The sequence below is a fragment of the Poecilia mexicana genome, unplaced genomic scaffold, assembly GCF_051168715.1.
Source record: "Poecilia mexicana isolate PSO_F unplaced genomic scaffold, ASM5116871v1 scaffold_2, whole genome shotgun sequence".
In the NCBI taxonomy this organism is placed as follows: Eukaryota; Metazoa; Chordata; class Actinopteri; order Cyprinodontiformes; family Poeciliidae; genus Poecilia; species Poecilia mexicana.
In genome coordinates, this window is record NW_028263371.1 from 2,504,567 (window position 1) to 2,518,128 (window position 13,562).

Below are 13,562 nucleotides of genomic sequence, written 5' to 3' on the forward strand. Positions count from 1 at the left end.
CCTGGACCAGCAGGGGGCGACAATTGCTTGCCTTGTTGTTGTCTTTACAACAATCCCTCATACCAATCAAAGACGAAGCAACAGTGGGGAGGAAAAACTCCCCTTTGACAGGAAGAAACCTCCAGTAGAGACACAAAAAGAAACAGAAGTGATGTTTGAATGAATGCTGCTCCCTCCTGCACAGACATCCGTAGAGCAGGACGTGTGTGAGGAAAAGCAGAAATAAGGATAATCCACAAAGCTAACCTTAGTTGATTCAGACTATAGCTATAAAATGTTCATGGCATTACCTCAGTGGTTGAACAACTGCAAGAAGATGAGAAATAAGTAAAGTAGGTGAAGCGATACCTTGAGGGGAACGAGTTCTGATGGAAATGGGTTAATGAACTAGAACTGTCTGCTCGTCCGCTGTGGTCAGAATGTGTCGGGTGAGAGCGGCTGATGTGTGCTGAGGTGTGACATGTTGTCGTTGCTGCAGTGGTACATGGTGACTCTGGTTCACATCTACAATCGGTGGAAGAACAGTGAAATCAGCTGCTTTGTGAACGGAGAGCTGGCCTCCTATGGAGACATCGCCTGGTTCGTCAACACCAGCGACGTAAGTAAATCTAATGGCTTTAACCACAACAATAATGATAATATTGACACTAATAAAGTCAGAAGAACAGCAGAATAAAATATCAACATCATATCTCGTATTTAGTGTGGACTATTTCCTTATAAAGAAGTTTGAATTGTTTGATCTTTGGACAGTCAAACGGTTCCATAGTTTGATGAGTTTTAGCTTAAAGAGTTCAGATTTGTTTCATAAAACTAAAAAAACGATGCATTTGTTTTACTCTGGTACATTTGAGTCATTCTGTGCTTTCAGGGACCAAAAGAGGAAACCTGCTCTTTATGTTTCATCATTTAAACAACAACAAAAAAATTCCTCCTCCATCCCTTTCCTATTCACTGATCAACACAAATTGAGAGGGTTAAGTTTCCCCACAGTATGGAGCGATGAAACAATTTCACTATAATCATATTTCACTGATTATAGTGAAGTAAAAGTAACGAAATAATGAAAACTGAAATTGAGAAAACATTTTTGTTAACTGAAATTAATAACATTAACTAATGGGGAGAAACTATTGAAATTAAAATTGTCGTTATTTATCGAATGACACTTCATGACAACAGTCATAAACATTCATAAAGACTCCTTCATGTTCATAACAGTGTTTGGTCAGTCGTATGCCACACCCCAGTGAAAAACCCCAAACTGTTCTGACCCTGTGTTGGACGTTAGGCTCCATGTTGAGCCAGGCCTGTTTATTCTCAGCCCTCCTGCTGTTGGTTCACTGATGATCAGAGGCAGATCAGCCAGCAGGGATCTGCTTGTTTAACCCTTTACCTTCTCCCTCCTCCCCTCTGCTCGTTTCCCCCCGCAGACGTTTGACAAGTGCTTCCTCGGATCGTCTGAGACGGCCGACGTGAACCGTGTCTTCTGTGGACAGATGGGCGCCGTTTACCTGTTTGCAGAAGCTCTCAGCGCTGCTCAGATCCTGGCCATCTATCAGCTGGGCCCCGGCTACCAGGTTCACGCTCACACACAATACGTGCACTGATAACTGCAGAATATGACTGAATATGAGGAGATGAAAGAGACTCGTGGAAAAAACCCGTTGGAACCGAATCTCCCCTCATCCGACACATTTCCATCAATTTTTTCTTCTTTCCTGTCATGCAGGGAACATTCAAGCACCGGGCGGAGAGCGACCTGCTGTTTGCGGAGCATCATAAGACGCTGCTGTACGACGGCAAGCTGGCCTCCAGCATCGCCTTCACCTACAACCCCTGTGCCACAGATGCCCAGCTCTGCCTGGAGTCCTCCCCGAAGGACAACGCCTCCATCTTTGTCCACTCCCCACACGCTCTCATGCTGCAGGTGACCAAACACTCCCTGCTCAGCTGGGGTTGGAATCACAAGAAGGCCCATTGTTGGGATTGAAGCTGTTAGAACCTGTTCATATGGTTTCATTCAGCACACACACACACCCAGTATGCACACACACACACGCTCTGAGTAAAATATGAATGAATCTATGACCCATTTATTCAGTTTTGTGGAGATGGGGAACGTTTTTTCAGCACAAGTTCTGTCAGGATAGACAACCATAATGACGACAATTCATTTTTAGCCAATAACAAATGTTTAAATATTAAGTATCCAGATTAGTTATGGACCGGTTGCATACAGAGCTGGGTAGAGAACCCAAGCACTGTACACAAGTAAGAGTAGCACTATGTAAGCATATTTTTACTAAAGTAAAAGTAAAAGGTAGCCATCCAACAAATTATTCAACTAAGAGTAAAAATGTATTTTGTTAAAGGGCGACTGGAGGACTGAGTAACTGAACAAGCTATCAGTCATTTAATATTCACATCATCAATATATAAACTGGAAATTTATATTTTGTGGAAATTTTTTTATTTTAAATACCAGTATGAAAATAATTCATATAAAAATCATAATTACAAAATGACATAATTAGGTAAAAGAAATGTTTCCAAATCAGTTTCTATCAATAATAAACTCACAACATTTGCTTTAAAAACTGCAGCTCTGTGTCTGGTGATTATTTGGTTAAAACAAACTTGTTTTTCAATCAGTGAAGTTACTCATGGTGGGTAGAACAACCAGAAATGTTACTCAATAGTAGTGATACTTCATAATAAACTTAAAAGTGGAGATGCAGAGATCAAGGTTTTAACAGCCACTTGCGATTTCCGGTTTACTTTGATGTCTGATTTCAAAGATTGTTTTGTCCAGTTAAACGTACCAAACGTTGACCCTAAAAGGAAAATATTATGCACCTGCTCTTCAGTTTTATGGCGCTTGTTATATTAGAGAAAAAAATTCATATTTTTGTGGGAGTTGATCAAGGGAAACTGGAGGATTTGTTGATCAGGATTTGTTTCGACTTTTTTTTTTGAGTAATGAAATGCAACTCTGACCTCAACGCTGTCAGCATTGAAATTTATGACTTTCACATGAATGCAAAAAAAATGTCTCGTAATGCTATGATGTGTGTGTTGTAGGACGTGAAGGCTGTGGTGACTCACTCAGTGCAGAGTGGCATCCACTCCATCGGTGGCGTCCAGGTCCTCTTCCCTCTGTTTGCGCAGCTGGATTATTGGCAGCCCAGCAGTCAGGAGCCCGACACATCTGTCTGGTAAAAACCTCACAACCTGCGTCTCCTCTCAGTTTGCTCAGCGAAACAGCTTTATGAGCAGGTTCAGAGTTAATTAGTTGATGTTTGCTTCAGTTTTGCATGTCATTAAATTCTCTCTACAGAGAAAGAACTGGTTTTACTACAACCTTCTGACTGAGAAATGAATCTGTCTCAGTTTTTATAGTTTGGTCTAGAGTAGGGATGCACCAATCCACTTTTTTCACTTCCGATACCGATATCTGAGGTTTATCGTCGGCTGACACGATACAGAAAAACAGAGCTGAATTTACTAAAAATATAGGTTTTATTTTTTTTTACACACAGACATAAATGTAGTGAATTACAAATGTATTTGCTAACTCTGCACCTGTACAGCGTCAAACATGTGAAAACAACACAACTTTAATTTATTCAGTCAATGCAATTAGGAGTGGAACAGCCAATGTGAAATAAATAATAAAGAATCTGAAAGTGACAAAAACAAAAGGTTGATGACCTTGGTGAAATGTGTAAACAATGAAAGGTAAGAAACACTCTTTCAAATGGTTCAGAAAAGGCAATTAGGAATTCTAGATATGATGTAAAATAAAATAATAAAGCATTGCTAAGAGCACAAAGTATAGAATTATGGATTGGGCACCGATATCTGAACTAGAATTTTTTTTCCATATCTGGACCGATTCAGATTCTGATCTGTGCATCTCCAGTCTGTCAGTAGATCAACTTTATTTGTGTAGCACATTTTAGCAACTAGGCTGTTCAAAATGCTTTACATTATAAAAACACAAAATGCAAAGTCATAAAAAGCACCATACAGTTAACAATTGAAAAAAAAAACTGTATCAAACATTATATTTTGATGAGTGCCATCACCAAAGTCATCAATGCACATCAAATATGTCGGTCAATGTTGGTCTGAGATCTGTATTCACCACACTCCAGTCCAGCCTGCCTTCATGTCCCATAAGATTTGTGGGAAAACTCACAATAATCTGTGAGCTTTCCCAGCAACTCACAGATTATTGTCTCTATCTAAGCTGCTGTCTGTCTCCCTGCTGTCCTGTCTCTGTGTGTGTTGGCGAGTAGCTGCACGCTGCTATCCTTCATGATGGAGCTCTTGAAGAACTCCGTGGCTATGCAGGAGCAGGTTTTGGCCTGCAAGGGCTTCCTCGTCATCGGCTACACGCTGGAGAAGGTGACCTCTCTAAACGGCCGGCCCTGTCCGGATGATGTTTTCCCGTTTAGCCTTACCTTTGTAAGAAGATGCAGTTGAAGCCCAGTTTCCATGTTTTCCTCCATCTCTGTGCTGCAGTCCTCCAAGGTGCATGTAACGCGGCCCGTCCTGGACATTGTCCTGACCTTCTCCAGATACCTCAGCAACCTGCAAAACGGCATCTACTTGCTCAAGCAGCTGTGCGATCACATTCTGTTCAACCCAGCCATCTGGATCCACGCCCCGCCCAAGGTAACACAACCACACCCATAAACTCTGCAGCTCCTGCTTTTACAGATCTGAGTCAGCTCTGGAGATGGACTAGTCTCTGAAGTACACCAAGCTAATGAGCGTTGAGCTCAGAGCTTAAAGTTTTTCCTCTTTATTTCCATAGCTTCTTTTATAACTTTTCATATTTTTTTAGTTCAAGGCCAAAACATCTTTTGGGGAAACATGCAGAAGCTCCTGAGAGGATTATTGAGAAATTAGAAAATCATAACTGTAGACTGATCTGAAAAACTTTTCCTGCCCTTTAAATCTTTTCACATTTTGTCACATTGTATCCACAGACAGACTTTTATTTTTTAGACCAACATAAAGTAGAACCTATGTTGTATTCATTATAATTTATTTAAAGATGTCTTATTATGTAAAACTTTTTTGAGCTTGACATCGTGTTATAATTTTATTCTCTCATTAAAAACATACCTGGAGTGTTACTTTGATTCTTTCGTGTATGTTTGAGAAATTCTTTAATCTCCCGTGGCAACCATTCAGCTGTTCAAATGCTTAGGTGGGCCTAGCCCCGCCTTCGAGGACGCAGCTCCTCCTCTGAGCTGCAGTTTTCGAGCGTCCGCCTCACAGATCAGCCCTGCCTGTGTGCTGAAACACTGTCCGTTTTTAAATTCTGTCTGAAATATTAATTTTACTCACTGGCCTTCAACCCAACTGAGACTTGATTTGACTTAATCTTCTTTGGTGTTGATTTTATCTGTTCATCTACGTAGTTTTATTGTGCTTTGAATTGAGTTTTTCATTCATTATTGTGTGCTTAGCTTTGCCACTTTATTTTTATGCTTTCTTTTATCTTATTAATTTTTTTTACCAATGTTCAGCCCTTTGTTTCAGCTGCGGCTGCCGTTAAAGTGCCTTATAAATAAAGTTGATGATGAAATCATGTTTCTTGGTCTGTGCAGGTGCAGCTGATGCTCTACACCTACCTGGCGACAGAGTTCATCAGCACGGTGACCATTTATAATGCCGTCCGCAGGGTGGGCACCGTGCTGCAGGTCATGCACACCCTGAAGTACTTCTATTGGGTCGTCAACCCCCATGACCGCAGCGGAGTCATACCCAAAGGCGTCGGTAAGACCACTTCCTGTTCTTTTCTTCTTCTTCATTGTTTTCTGCGTTTGCTTTTAATGAGACGGTCATCGTTAAAACAGGAGAAAACGCTCTAACAGCTTGTAGAATTTCATTTAGGAGCAATAAGCAGAAATAATAAAGTTCCGTATCACCTCAGCTTCTCATATTATTGCAGTGAACATTTCTTTAGTCATTTTACTCATTGAACTATTACTACTGATGCCGAAGTTTCTCAATTGGCTCCAGGCTGATTCACAGAGAGGCTAAATGTCTTGGGGGTGACAAAATAAATATATTAAGATTTGTTAAGACGAACATATTTCAGGTTATTTTTATTCTCATTAAGGAGCTTTGGCATGTCAACACATTTTCCTGTCGCAGTGAAAAACAGGCATTCAGAGGAACAGACCCAGTTGATGGTGTGTGTGTGTGCGTGTGTGTGCGTGTGTGTGTGTGTGTGTGCGTGTGTGTGTGTGTGTGTGTGTGTGTTTTCAGACGGTCCGCGGCCCAATCAGAAGGAGATGCTCTCTCTGCGAGCCTTTCTGCTGCTCTTCATCAAGCAGCTCATTATGAAGGTAAGCTCATTTTAACGGGGCAGCATAATATAATCATATAAATTAGATTTTTTTCAGCTTTACATCATTTTCTGAAGGTGTTGCTTCATGAAAAACATACCTGGAGTTTCCTTGATTTTTTATTTTTATTTTTTTTTTATGAATTTTTGAGAAATCCTTTAATCTCCATAGTAACCATTCAGTTGAGCAAATCGCCTGGCTAGATTTGCCAGTTCCTCCTCAGAGCTGCATTTGCTGAGCTTCCAAGCTTCTGCCTCACAGAGCAGCAGTCCTCCACTCAGCTCCTTCAGACTAGCCAGCAGCAATTAGCAAACACCTGGTGGAACTGGGCATCTGCTGAGCTCATAGTAGGAGCTACTTTTCAGTGAAACGCTGGTAAAAGCGTTGTTAAAGAGTTAATAGAGGAGCCATGTTGGGATAATTTCCTAAAGAGGGAGTTTTAGAAAGAGCAGGATTTTCTTAAGAAGGCAGAGACCCAATTTTAACTCGTTAAATTACAGTCAATTTTTTTTAAGTCATATTTGATCTGTATAGCATTTTTTAACAACTGAACTTAACATAGTTACTTGAATGTGTTGTAAAAACTATGTACTATGTAACTGTACCTGGAAAACGCATAATACCGCCCCTTTAATAATCGGTTCACAAAGTAAGAATTAATTTTCTTAAGTTTTCTAATGACCTTGTATGAGATCCCATAATGAGAAAACCCCATATACTGGTTCTCTAGTGAAAGTTGTGTATTAGAATTGTATATCTTGGAAACTGTCCTAAAAAGTTAGGACAAAGTTTACAAACACAACTATTAAAGTTGTTTTTATTCACCATTAAACAGTTTCCTGCTGAGGACAGGCAGGTTGGGTATAACTCAGGTGTGGATTTGTTTCAGGATCATGGAGTGAAGGAAGACGAGCTGCAGAGCATCCTCAACTACCTCCTTACCATGCACGAGGTGAGCAGACAAAGACTTGACCACCAGATGGCGACATGTCACTGCCGCAGCCTGCAGCAGACGTTCACTGCGACTCCAGGCTCTCTTACTCGATTTTAATATTTAAAACCTGCTTGTTTTCATATCATATCTGGATTTGTTTCACTTTAAGTTACAAAACAGTAAAATAAAGATGCTCAGCTTGATGTACTGGAGGAATAAAATACTGTTCAAAAAGCAACTTCAATGCATCAACTCTGTTATTGAACGTTTTGCTGCTACTGCAGGTGTGATTGCAGGTATCTGTGAGTGATCAGGCAGCTGATCTTAAATAGCTGCAGATAGATTCAGCTTCAGCCTGGTTCCTCTCTGTTCCTCAGGATGAAAACCTGATGGATGTGCTGCAGTTGTTGGTGGCTCTGATGTCTGAACACCCCGGCACCATGGTCCAAGCCTTCGACCAGAGAAACGGAATCCGGTGATTATTATAGACTTTTTTTTTTTTTTTTTTTAGTGGTTATTATATGGTGTATGTATTTCAGATATGTACTTAAGCTAGTGTGAGACTTGGCTCGTTATTATTTATTTGACATGTAATTTAAAATGTACCCACAGGGTTATCTATAAGCTGCTGGCCTCCAAAAATGAAGGCATTAGAGTCCAGGCCCTGAAGGTCATGGGCTACTTTCTGAAGAGCTTATCAGCAAAGTAAGTGTTTCCTCCTCAACATGTCCTCCTCTCCTCATTGTTTCCTCTTCAATGTTTCCCCATCTCTGAAGCATTTCCTTCTCTGTGCTTCCTCCTCTGTTTTTCTCCAAATGCGCTCCAGTCTAGTAGACGCCACAGAAAATGTTGTGCTCATCATGAACTCTACAGATGATCCATTTAGTTTATAATAGAGCAAGGTTTCCTCCAGAAAACTTGCTAAGTCTGGTGGTTGGTGCGCTCGGCAGTCATTCATCCAGCGGTCCGTCGTGTTTTTGAGTTAAAAAATGTTTAGTTGACAGGAAATTTGAAAATATCACTTGATAATTATTTATTATTGAAAGAATGGAAGATTAACACCTGAACACCAGCTGTAAAGTCTGAAAAAATGCAAACATTTTAAAAAGAGTTAAATAAATAAGCAATGCCGAGCCTGGTGGGGGCATAAGTAAAGCCTGGTGGCCCGCCAGGCTTGTAATACACTGAGGGAAATACTGGTAGAGGTTCCTTGTGGTGCTAGAGGAAGATTTTATCACATTTTTAGGTAAAAAAAAAAAATAAAAATCAGAAAGTTATTCTAACATGCTCATTAAAAAAAAAATCATAAAATTACTTAAAATAACAAATATATTGACTAAAGCAGCAGTCTGCATTTTGATAGTTTGTTACTCTTACTGAACCAGCATTTAGCATGTGGTGATGCTGAGAAGCAGTTTGAGGTAATATCAGGTCAACATGAGGAAAACATTGAAGACCATGAACCAAATGAGGCTGATGGAGGGAAGAACAGAGGAAACGTGAGACAGAGTCTGAAACGTTTGTAAGGACGATCAAACTCCAACCAAGAATAAGAAAACAAGGACAGAAGTAAAGTCAAACTAAAATCTACGTTAGATTCAAATAGAATAAAGCTTATTTATTCAGAGCAATAAAACAATGTATGAGTAACGCAATAATTTAAAATGAATTATAGTTAATCAAAGAAAGCATTCAGTCTGAGGATTAAATCAGCTTGGGATAACACGGAAGATTTTAGGATTAATGACGTTAAACAGTAAAACTCCAAACCTAAAGGACGTCTAGATAATCTGTTTCCCAGGCGACGGCTGATTCTCCACGGCTTTTCCTTCTCGCGTTTTAGTCGGAAGACTGTCTGGATTCAGATCAAGCAATCAATCAAGTGTATTTGTGTTGCACATTTCAGCAACAAGGCAGTTCAAAGATCTTTACATCATAAAAGCACAAAATCATAGAAGACACCACGGAGTCAGCAACCGAGAAAACCACTAAACATTATGTTTAGCCAAGTTCCGTTATTATGCATCAGAATCACCATTCACACTGTACAGTAACAGTCAGACTAATAAAAAGTTTGATTAAAGCCAATAATCCTTTTCATCATTAAGATGATCTGAAAATGAAGTTTAAAATATGAGACGTTTTACTCTCTCTGCATCATGCTGCTTGAAGCTAAATATCTTTTCTATCACTCTGGATATTTTGTCCTTGAAATACTTTTGGACAAACAATGCCACTGCTCCGTTGACCTTTGACCCTGTTTTCATCCCCCCACCCCCCGATCAGGAGGAAGTCTGAGGTCATGCTGACCCACGGCCTTTTCTCGCTGCTCACCGAACGCCTGATGCTCCACTCCAACCCGTTCACCATGACGACCTACAACACCCTGTTTGAGGTTGGTCTGCCTCGGCTCACTTCAAGCTCACACGACTCGAGGCATAAAAAAATAAAAAAGTCTATAATAAGCTATAATAGTTGTGTGTTTGTGTTAAATTCAGCTGTAAATGAGGAAAGCTTCAGACTCTCGTCACAAATGAAACCCAGCTGGCTGTTTGTCACCGTTCAGACGTTTCCAGCTTGAATCCCCGTCTGACTGACTCTGTGTTCCCTCCTAGATCCTAATGGAGCAGATCTGCACCCAGGTGATCCACAAGCAGCATCCAGACCCCGACTCCTCCGTGAAGATCGTCAACCCGCGTAGGTTCCTCCCTCCGTCGCTGGGCTGTTCCACTAACACACCAGTGCTGTAAATTTCAGATTGTGTGTGTGTGTGTGTGTGTGTCCAACAGTGTTGTGACTGTTGGACCCCCGATGTAATCCAAACATTAGGATGGTCCAAACACTCTGCCTGACACATCCACACTCATGCTTGGTTTATCGAGGTTCTCTGTTGTTTCCTGGCAGGATTGGTTTGAAATAAAGGAGTGATGAATGGAGTAAATGGTTTTAGCAAATTATCTATTATTATTATTATTTTTTTTACATTTTAATCATATGCAGATAGACCTGTCACGATAAATTTTATCAGATGATAAATCGTTCCAGAAATGATTGAACTCCCACACCAAACTATTGTTCTTTTGAGCCCATTTTTAAGTAATAAACTGATAAGAAAGTGAGTTCGCCCTCTCAAAAGATAAATAAACTTTAATTTAGTAAAGAAAACTTTACGCTGGACAGGAAGAAGATATTTTAAATAACCAAAAAAATAACCAAAATGAGCAAAAAATAAATAAATAAAATGGAAATTAAAAACCCCACACAACCAAAAGCATAAATAAAATGGATTACAAAGTCTGTAAACATATAAATCATCTGAATGGAAATGATCACACTCCTTTTAATTTATCATGTGATTAATTGATCTATTGCGACAAGCTTGTATGTCTGTTATGTTTTTACTTTTTCATAGTTAATAAAATATTTTTTTGTTTTTAGGACAACATGACTATGAACATGCTGCTGTTCCATTCCTAAACGTTTTTTACGATTGGCTTCATTTAAAGAACTTTGAGCTTCTTCCAAGTCTGGATGAACACAGAGAAAATGTTGATGATTATGGAAAAAACATTTGTTTCCAAACAAAAGTGCTCCATTTCTTTTAGAACACAATCAATGTTTTTAAAATGTAATGGCTCAGAAAAATGGCAAAAATTTTCCAGACGATTAAATGTAGTTATATATATCATAATTATAAGTGACTTGATTTATGTTGATGAGATTTTTAATCTGGCAATCTAAAGTGGATGAGGTAGTTTGATCACTCGGTATTGTTTTCACTATTTGCTTCATAAGCTATTTTATATCTCTGGCCAAAATATGTGGAACTGACTTTGAATCCGATTGGATCGACTTTAGATTTCTGTCTGTAAACCAATAAATCAGCTGCGTTTATTTTTGTAAACGACTTTCAGACGTCATTCGTTGTGAACCGGCTTTTTATAAATCGGCTAAACTCAATTATTAATCGCATCATAAAACAATGTTTCCTCAACATTTTTGAGAGATTGGAACTCTACATAATGAGTTAAAAGTCTCATTATTGACCAAAAGCAGTGATCAAGCTTCAGTTACCTCAACATAATGAAGCAAAGAGGACCAGCTTGAAAACTCACCTCCATGTGATATTAATGAGAGAAACCACCGCAGGATTTCATCTTCCCAACATAATGACGAAGCCTGTCAGAATAAGCAATTAATCAATTAATCACATGATAAATTAACATCACCTCAAACATTTCCATTCTGATTGATTTACATTTTTTTTGAAGCAGAAATTATTTAGAGAGATTTCATAATTAATTTTATTTATGGCTCCAGGTGTTTTTAGCTTTTATTTCCATTTCCGTTTCAAACATCTTCCAGCTCCAGTTACAAAATTAAAGTTTTGTTAATCTTTGAGAAGGCAAACTTTGTCAATATATTATTTGAAAATAGTCTTAAAACAATACTCTTTATCACAATTATTGGGGAAATTTATCATCCAGCAAAATTGATTGTGATTTATGTAATTTCATCTTTTTAGCAAAATAGATTTTTTTTTAAATTGAAGCTGATAAAACCAGACTGTTAGCCTTTATTTTTGTTTTAGTTATTGTTTTTGGTTTTCATGTTTTATTTTGGATATGTTGAACACCTTCTAGTTGCAGTGTTAAATGGTGTTTGCAAAACTGAATTTTGAGAGAGCAAATTTGAATTATTATTATTATTATTGTAGTTGTTATTATTATTACTTGAAAATGGTTTCAAAACAAAAATATTGGCATTTATTTTAATTATTGGGACAATTTCTTGTCCAGCAACATCTACTCTTGTAGCGGGCCCATGAATCTTTAACCAAATAAACATAAACATTAGTTATGGACTGATAGATGCACACTCATGGTTAACTGGATATCTGTGATAAATATCAAAAAATTTCAGTCGAAATCTGCAATTTAATCAAATTTTTTGCAGAAACTTTTGTCCAGTTTTCAATCAGCTTCAACTTTTTTCACATGTTGAAAAATAAATGGCGCTCCTCTCTCTCTCTCTCTTTTTTTTATTTTTAAATTTTTTTCCCCAGCGTAGAAAAGAAACCGGTCCGGCTCTCTTTCATCCCATTCCTTCTGCACCCACACATGCATTCTATACACACACACGCTCAAAACGGCTTTAATCAGTTTGAAATGTAAGCGCTCGCTGTAATCACAACCGAGGTTTACTTCCACCCAGCCTTAATCTGACAGGCTGCGCTGCAGTCGCACACTGATTATCTTCCAGGTCTTTACTGTGTTAAAAACTCTCCTGCTCAGCCATGCTGGACAGGCCATATATATCTATACATATATATATTTAAATTATGAGAACCTTAGTACATGTGCTCTCATGCTACAGAGCGCTGGTCTCTTTCTTCTTTGCTCTGTATTCTCCTGATTTAATCTGTGACAAACTCCCAAAATGGCCCCCTGATTGCAGTCTTTAGTAACGTCAGAGCCAATCAAACAAACCGAGGAAGTAGCATTTCCCTCAAATTAACTTTGGAGGGGGGGAAAGAACCAAGAGCAAATGGAAAAAAAAAACGAGAGAAAAAAAAGGAGGACTCATGCCATCCCCTCTGTCCTCATTCCAAATACATGCTGGGGTAATTTTCTGGCGGTAAAGGTTCAGCGACTCATAATTTGAGTGACTAAGGCGTAGAAACAACACGAGCGTCTGGAAGGAGGAGACCGGGTGGGGGGATTTGGTTAGCACCAAGGTCTGAAGAGACAAGTGAAATCCAAGCCCCAGCATCTCTCTGCTGAGGGCAAATGCACACTGACACTGTCTAGATAATTCATCTAAACAGTCAGTCTCTTTGGTTTAAGCCAAGCCAAAGCCTCTCTGGAGTGTGTGTGTGGGTGTGTGGGTGTGTGTGTGTGTGTGTGTGGGTGTGTGGGTGGGTGTGTGTGCGCGCAGCCTGGCTCGCCTGTTCACGCAGCACCGTAACCGTTTCAGAGCTCCAGCCTCTCGGTTTCCTCCGGTCTGTTATGGAGGCTGAGACTGAAGGTGTGTTTGGTTGTTCGGCCCGATGAGTTCAACACAGACTGATATGCGTCCATGTTGAAAATACTCTGTGTGGAAGTGGAAGGCCTTCATGACGGAACTGATCTGAGCAGGAGATGTTGTGAAATGATGCATTGCTGGGATTTTTAGTTATAACTTCAGCCAAGCTGTCAGTTAGATTTGATCAAGGGGCTGCAGACAGTGAGTGAAGTCCCCCCCCTCCATCCCCCACC

General features: G+C 39.4%; 1 protein-coding gene across 3 annotated transcripts in view; it reads left to right on the forward strand.

Annotated features, from left to right (window-relative positions):
• Window positions 1-13,562, forward strand: part of lrba (LPS-responsive vesicle trafficking, beach and anchor containing) — a 229,719-nt gene that overhangs the window by 26,389 nt on the left and 189,768 nt on the right. For all 3 annotated transcript variants that reach the window (XM_088008919.1, XM_088008921.1, XM_088008927.1), the window contains exons 7-19: window positions 479-598; window positions 1,434-1,580; window positions 1,733-1,930; window positions 3,085-3,218; window positions 4,305-4,413; window positions 4,531-4,683; window positions 5,628-5,796; window positions 6,292-6,371; window positions 7,261-7,323; window positions 7,683-7,780; window positions 7,918-8,010; window positions 9,592-9,700; window positions 9,921-10,002. In XM_088008919.1, the coding sequence (XP_087865045.1) occupies window positions 479-598; window positions 1,434-1,580; window positions 1,733-1,930; window positions 3,085-3,218; window positions 4,305-4,413; window positions 4,531-4,683; window positions 5,628-5,796; window positions 6,292-6,371; window positions 7,261-7,323; window positions 7,683-7,780; window positions 7,918-8,010; window positions 9,592-9,700; window positions 9,921-10,002 (1,555 nt within the window). The remainder of the gene's footprint in view (window positions 1-478; window positions 599-1,433; window positions 1,581-1,732; window positions 1,931-3,084; window positions 3,219-4,304; window positions 4,414-4,530; window positions 4,684-5,627; window positions 5,797-6,291; window positions 6,372-7,260; window positions 7,324-7,682; window positions 7,781-7,917; window positions 8,011-9,591; window positions 9,701-9,920; window positions 10,003-13,562) is intronic.